Source organism: Bison bison, unplaced genomic scaffold (genome assembly GCF_000754665.1).
Source record: "Bison bison bison isolate TAMUID 2011002044 unplaced genomic scaffold, Bison_UMD1.0 scf7180017863994, whole genome shotgun sequence".
Lineage (NCBI taxonomy): Eukaryota > Metazoa > Chordata > Mammalia > Artiodactyla > Bovidae > Bison > Bison bison.
Window position 1 is genome coordinate 558,450 of NW_011494566.1, and position 7,897 is coordinate 566,346.

The following is a 7,897-nucleotide window of genomic DNA, read 5'->3' on the forward strand; positions in this document are numbered from 1 at the left end:
AATATTTGGGTTAAGATAGACTGGGTATATTTTACAAGATATATGACTTGAAATAGATTGCTTATCCTTATTAAGTCTCGGGTTCCTTTCCTTTCCTGTGAAATAAAAATTATTAGTGTTAGTCACTAATGGGGTCTACTCTTTGCGACCCCATGGACTGTAGCCTGCCAAGCTCCTCTGTCCATGGGATTTCCCAGGCAAGAGCACTGGAGTGGATTGCCATTCCCTTCTCCAGGGAATCTTCCCGATCCAGGAGTCAAACCCAGGTCTCCTGCATTGTAGGCCAATTCTTTACCATCTGAGTTTCCAGCTATTTCCTTTTTCCTTCCCCTAAAACCACTGGTGGGGTAAAGAGAGAAGGTGTGTGCATCTGTGGTGAGGGAGAGCCATGGCTCCCTGAGAAGGCTGTTAGAGCCAAAGTGGGATGAGGAGGTCATCCCCCAAGGGTGTGGGGGGCTTCTTGACACGGGCTGCTTGGTGTGCAAGGGCAGACGAAGCAGGTGTGTGGACAGCTGGTATAGGGAGTCACAGCACATGTGAGGTAAGAGCTGTCTGGGATGAGCGGTCAGATCCCTACTTGGAGGGGTGAGGGCAGTTCAGGGTGGGGGAGTCAGTCTGAGCAGGAGAGGAGGGTGCCAACATGGAGGAGTGGGTAGCTTGGTCGTTACAGGGGGATTGATTAAATGAGTAAATTAGAGATAAGTGGATCCCAGATTTCTCACTGTCAAAGAAGAGTTATAAATATGTAAAGGAAAACATGGGAATGAAACAGGTAGTTTTTGTGTTAGATAAATGGATGTGAACTTAGGATTTTTAAAACATATAGCTAGATATAGAACTAAATATTTGTATATGTCTGTAATAACCCTTATTTTTTCTGTGTTCTTGTTGATAAATAGATGTAGGCTTAGGTGTATAGATACAGGGATATAGGTTGAGATTAGTTGATATTTTTTCCCTTTAAATTCTAGTAAAATGCAAAAACTAATTCCTTCCAAAGGATATAATAGTGATTTGGTACAGAGCTAACAGGCCTTTTGAATTGAAATGTCCATGCTTTGAAAATGAAAAAAAAATGAATTTCTAAAATTGTGGATTCACTTTTTTCTATGCTTTCTTTTGCAGTGTCTATAAATTCTTTGATTTACTAAAAGAAATCGATACTAGTACCAAAGTTGATAATGCTATGTCAAGACTGTTGAAGAAGTATAATGTGTTGTGTGCACTCTACAGCAAATTAGAAAGGTAAAGTAAAAATTTTATTAGGATTGCACCCTGCATTTTCATGTCACTGTTCATATTAGATTCCATCTGGGAACTGTTACATACTTAGTAAAGTTGTTAAGTATTGCACCTTAGATTTGTCCCATTAATAGTCTTGACTTTCTTATTTGTCCAGTCATATACATTCTGAATGTTTCTTCCAAAATTATTTGTTTTATTCATGTTTTACTTGTTTTAATGAACTTTGTTCCCACTTTAGCCTTCTCTGCCGGAAGACTTGTAGTTCTGAATGGAAGAGTCATCTAAATTTAAGATTCTTCCTAGTGGTGACCTTACTCCAGAGAGAATGAAGAGACGGAGCCAAAGCAAAGACAACACCCAGTTGTGGATGTGACTGGTGATGGAAGCAAGGTCCTATGCTGTAAAGAGAAATATTGCACAGGAACCTGGAATGTTAGCTGCATGAATCAGTGCAAATTGGAAGTGATCAAACACGAGATGGCAAGAATGAATGTCAACATTTTAGGAATCAGCAAACTAAAATGGACTGGAATGGGTGAATTTAACTCAGATGATCATTATATCTACTCCTGTGGGCCAAGAATCCCTTAGAAGAAATGGAGTAGCCATTGTAGTCAACCAAAGAGTCCGAAATGCAGTACTTGGATGCAATTTCAAAAATGACAGAATGATCTCTGTTTGTTTCCAAGGTAAACCATTCAATATTATGGTAATCCAAGTCTATGCCCTGACCAGTAATGCTGAAGAAGCTGAAGTTGAAAGGTTCTATGGAGACCTACGAGACCTTCTAGAACTAACACCCAAAAAAAATGTCCTTTTCATTATAGGGGACTGGAATGCAAAAGTAGAAAGTCAAGAAACACCTGGAGTAACAGGCAAATTTGGCCTTGGAGTACAGAATGAAGCAGGGCAAAGGCTAATAGAGTCCTGCCAAGAGAATGAACTGGTCATAGCAAACACCCTCTTCCAACAGCACAAGAGAAGACTCTACACATGGACATCACCAGATGGCCAACACTGAAATCAGATTGATTATATTCTTTGCAGCCAAAGATGGAGAAGCTCTATACAGTCAGCAAAAACAAGACCGCGAGCTGACTGTGGCTCAGATCATGAACTCCTTATTGCCAAATTCAGACTTAAATTGAAGAAAGTAGGGAAGACCATTGGACCATTCAGGTATGACCTAAATCAAATCCCTTATGATTATACAGTGGAAGTGAGAAATAGATTTAAGGGACTAGATCTGATAGAGTGTCTGATGAACTATGGACAGAGGTTCGTGACATTGTACAGGAGACAGGGAGCAAGACCATCCCCAAGAAAAAGAAATACAAGAAAGCAAAATGGCTGTCTGGGGAGGCCTTACAAATAGCTGTGAAAAGAAGAGAAGTGAAAAGCAAAGGAGAAAAGGAAAGATATACCCATTTGAATGCAGAGTTCCAAAGAATAGCAAGGAGAGATAAGAAAGCCTTCCTCAGTGATTAGTGCAAAGAAATAGTGGAAAACAATAGAATGGGAAAGACTAGAGATCTCTTCAAGAAAATTAAAGATACCAAGGGAACATTTCATGCAAAGATGGGCACAATAAAGGACAGAAATGGTATGGACCAAACAAAAGCAGAAGATATTAAGAGGTGGCAAGAATACACAGAAGAACTGTACAAAAAAGATCTTCATGACCCAGATAATCATGATGGTGTAATCACTCACCTAGAGCCAGACATCCTGGAATGTGAAGTCAAGTGGGCCTTAGGAAGCATCACTACAAACAAAGCTAGTGGAGGTGATGGAATTCTAGTTGAGCTATTTCAAATCCTAAAAGATGATGCTGTGAAAGTGCTGCACTCAGTATGCCAGCAGATTTGGAAAACTCAGCAGTGGCCACAGGACTGGAAAAGGTCAGTTTTCGTTCCAATCCCAAAGAAAGGCAATGCCAAAGAATGCTCAAACTACCGCACAATTGCACTCATCTCACACGCTAGTAAAGTAATGCTCAAAATTCTCCAAGCCAGGCTTCAACAATACGTGAACCGTGAACTTTGAGATGTTCAAGCTAGATTTAGAAAAGGCAGAGGAACCAGAGATCAAATTGCCAACATCCACTGGATCATGGAAAAAGCAAGAGAATTCCAGAAAAACATCTATTTCTGCTTTATTGACTATGCCAAAGCCTTTGACTATGTGGATCACAACAAACTGTGGAAAATTCCGAAAGAGATGGGAATACCAGACCACCTGACCTGCTCTTGATAAACCTATATGCAAGTCAGGAAGCAACAGTTAGAACTGGACATGGAACAACAGACTGGTTCCATAGGAAAAGGAGTACGTCAAGGCTGTGTATTATCACCCTGCTTATTTAACTTATATGCAGAGTACATCATGAGAAACGCTGGGCTAGATGAAGCACAAGCTGGAATCAAGCTTGCTGGGAGAAATGTCAGTAACCTCGGTTATGCAGATGACACCACCCCTATGGCAGAAAGCGAAGAAGCGCTAAAGATCCTCTTGATGAAGGTGAAAGAGGAGAGTGAAGAAGTTGGCTTAAAGCTCAGCATTCAGAAAACTAAGATCATGGCATCTGGTCCCATCACTTCATGGCAAAGAGATGGAGAAACAGTGGAAATAGTGGCAGTCTTTATTTTTGGTGGCTCTAAAATCACTGCAGATGGTGACTGCAGCCATGAAATTAAAAGACGCTTACTCCTTGGAAGGAAAGTTATGACCAACCTAGACAGCATATTCAAAAGCAGAGACATTACTTTGCCAACAAAGGTCCATCTAGTCAAGGCCCTGGTTTTTCCAGTGGTCAGAGAGTATGTGAGAGTTGGACTATAAACAAAGCTGAGCACCTAAGAATTGATGCTTTTGACCTGTGGTGTTGGAGAAGACTCTTGAGAGTCCCTTGGACTGCAAGGAGATCCAACCAGTCCATCCTAAAGGAGATCAGTCGTGAATATTCATTGGAAGGACTGATGTTGAAGCTGAAACTCCAGTACTTTGGCCATCTGATGTGAAGAGCTGACTTATTTGAAAAGACCCTGATGTAGGGAAAGATTGAAGGCGAGAGGAGAAAGGGATGACAGAGGATCAGATGGTTGGATGGCATCACCGACTCAATGGACATGAGTTTGAGTAAACTCCATGAGTTGGTGATGGACAGGGAGGCCTGGCGTGCTGCAGTCCGTGGGGTCACAAAGAGTCGGACACGACTGAGCAACTGAATTGAACTGAACTCAGTGGTGACCTTACTACCAAGTTGTGACTTGTATATTAATGGTGATTTAGAGGAAGTAGTTTTTTTGGTCAATATCCTTTAAGAAACTTTAGGCTATCAGCTGTTTTAGTGCATATACATTAAGAAACTACACAGGCATTAATGAAATGACTATTGGTAACCACTATGTGTTAGATGCTCGTAATATGAAATCATATGATACTGTGATACAATAAAATTACATGCAGTAATTGTTTGATGTCCTATTGTAGAGGGTTGTTTGTAAGAAGCAGAAATTATGTAGTGGGTAACAATACTGTGTATTTTTAAAGTAATAAGAATAATTATGGGGTGAAAAAACTGTAGAAGAAGGCAATGTCTGAGTAGAGTTTAAAGGATAATTAGAAACTTACCAAGCAAAATATGTGGAGACTGGGACTGAGCATCCTAGGCAGAGTGATCAGCATGTGTACAGAGCCAAAGCAGTACCATAAAGTACTTTGGATATTGCTAATGGCTAAAAGGTAGGAGGAGATGAGACTGATAGTGAGCTTGAACTTTGCCCAGCAGGCAATGGAGTCATTGATTTTAAGCTAGCAAGTGACAGAGTCTAATTTGGCCTGTAAAAAATCACTCAGGCCTTTGTTAAAGGGATTTGGAATTTTTATTGACTAGTTTATGAGATAATTTAATGTTTATTGGTCTTGAAGTGAATCAGGATTTTTTTTTTTTTTTCTATCTTATGTGTACCTTCTTCTGAAGAACTGCTGGGAAAATTAGCTGTGATACCAAAAGTGAAAGTCACTCAGTTGTGTCTGACTCATGGACACATGGACAAATAAACAGACCTGCCAAAGCCTGTTTATTTCTGGGTTCAGTATATGTATGTGTATGGCAGTGTGCTGTAGTGATTAGGATAACTTTTAAAAAGCTAAACAGATCTAGATATGATTATTAATTTTGTCATTTACCGACTTTGTAAGCTAGAGAAAGATACTTAACATCTTTAAACCTCAATTTCAATCTGTAAGATAGAGCTAATAATGCTCTCCTCGCAGAGTAATTGTAACAATTAAGTAAGACAATATTACTGGTTACCTCACCTCCTAGCACATACTAAATGCTTAATAAACAGTAGCTTTTAAAGCTATTACTAACTACATTAGTGCTGTTACCTAGAAATATAAAAATGCAAGCCATATATTTTAAATAGTAGCTGCATGACAAGTATAAACAAGTGAAATTAATTTTAGCATTTTATTTAACTCATATATCCCAAAACATCAAATTTTGATATGTATCATTCATCCATAACTTGTGTACAGGTGTTCATGGCTGTGTTATTTGTATTAGCCAAAAAATGGAAACATCCCAAATATCCATCAGCTGATGAAAGGATAAACAAAATGTGAACTATCCATATTAGAGGGCTTCCCTGGCAGCTCAGATGGTAAAGAATCTGCCTGCAATGCAGGAGACCTGGGTTTGATCCTTGGGCTGGGAAGATCTCCTGGAGAAGGAAATGGCAGTTCACTCCAGTACTCTTGCTTGGAGGAGCCTGGCAGGCTACAGTCCTTGGCATTGCAAAGAGTCAGACACGACTGAGCAACTGACACACATATCCATATGGTAGAATACTGTTCAGCCATAAAAGGGAATAAAGTATTGATATATACTACAGTGTGGATGAACCTTGAAATCATTGAGCTAAGTGAAAGATACCAGATACAAAAGGCCACATACTTTTATTATATGTTATGTCCAGAACAGGCATATCCATGACATGGAAGGTACTATTTCAGTGAGGTCTTTTCTCCCAGTGTGCTACCTCTGATTTGCTCCTCAGTGTAGCCTTGGACAGGTGCACAGTCACTGAGCTGACAGTGGATTTTTTCCCTTTAACCATCTTTCCCCCTGTTAAGCTAACTGCCTCTGTTAATATCACACTTAATTGTTACCTCTCATTTATTGCTGATTACTTTCTTGTTTTTCACAACGCTCTGAGTCACAAATTGCTTCACAGTTTAATCCAATTAAATTTGGCTCCCTTTGCAGGAGTAGTCTTTGATGTCAGGAGAGTTATTCCTAGCTGTTTCTTTCCCTGGTTGTCCTCTCAATGATCTAGGATTTAGCTTTTTGCTCTCGTAAGATCTGTTGGTTTTCTCTTTTTTCTGGTGCTGTTATTCTTGAACATCCCCACAGCATTCTGGGTGAAGTTAATTCCCCTAGGGAGAGCTCAAGGCTCTGTGTTCTTGAGACCTGCTTCTCCCCTAGCTGCCACTTCTGTGCTGGTGGTTGGGAGAGCAAGATGACAGTGGTCTCGTCTCTTGCAGGGCTACCTCTGCTTTAAGAGTAGGGCACTGAGGAGAGACACAGTCTTAGCTCTAGTCTTCCCAGATCGCCTCTCTTGGCTGGAACCTCTGTCCCATGAGCCAGCTGAGACAAGACAAATCAGTATTTTGACGTGCTGTGTGCCTGGAATAAAACTTCACCCTATGAGTGGGTGCAAAGTGGAGGACAGGAGCCCCATGCTGCTCAGCTCCTCTTGCCTGGGCTAGACCTTCTGCAACATAGACCTGTGGGAGATGAGAAACACTGATAGCCTGCTCTCCCCAGAGAGAGTTCCAGGCTGAGAGCTGGAGAGAGAGGAGCCCTGTGTCTTGGCTACACCTGTCAGGCATAGAGCTTCCTTATGCTGAACTGGAGAGAAGGAAGAAACGAGTTTTGCATTGAATTCCTCGGACTCATTGTTCTCATCAAGATTTTCTTGAGGATATGTTCCCTTTTTTGTTGTATGCCCTTAGAAAAATTTCCAGAGACTTTAAATGGTTTTTCAGAAACAGTTTTTACCAATTATAACTTTTATTTTAGGGAACAGGTCTGTAAAGATCCTTACTCTACCCACCATTCCAGAAGTCACTGCCCTAAATAAGTAGGTTTCAGTTAAGTAGTACTTTTCAGTTGTGTTATTTCAGCAAGACTTTATTAAATAAGCTTTTATGACCTGGTGTGAGATTGTAACCAGATCAAGTTTCAATTACTGAATGTATACCAAGTTACAAATGCACACATGGAGTCCAGTCATTTTGTAACTAGATATTACAGGGATGTATGAAAGGGCATAAATTGGAAACATCTACTTTAACTTGGTTTTATAATGCTGTACTTAAAAAATGTACCCTTCTTAAAATAGAATGAATAAAGCATTATAAAATTTTTTTTCTTTTTTTTTTGTGCTTTTTTTTTTTATTTTTAAACTTTACATAATTGTATTAGTTTTGCCAAATATCAAAATGAATCCGCCACAGGTATACATGTGTTCCCCATCCTGAACCCTCCTCCCTCCAGTAGTTAATTCCACTATTCTAAATAATACCTGCATCTCTCTTTTTCTTTACTTAGAAGGTAAGGTGCCATTTACTGACTCTGCTA

At 39.9% G+C, this 7,897-nt stretch overlaps 1 protein-coding gene across 1 annotated transcript in view; it reads left to right on the plus strand.

Annotated features, from left to right (window-relative positions):
• RB1 (retinoblastoma 1) overlaps nt 1-7,897 on the plus strand; it is a 118,685-nt gene that overhangs the window by 26,782 nt on the left and 84,006 nt on the right. Inside the window, exon 4 of the mRNA XM_010834047.1 lies at nt 1,126-1,245. Within this exon, the coding sequence (XP_010832349.1) occupies nt 1,126-1,245 (120 nt within the window). The remainder of the gene's footprint in view (nt 1-1,125; nt 1,246-7,897) is intronic.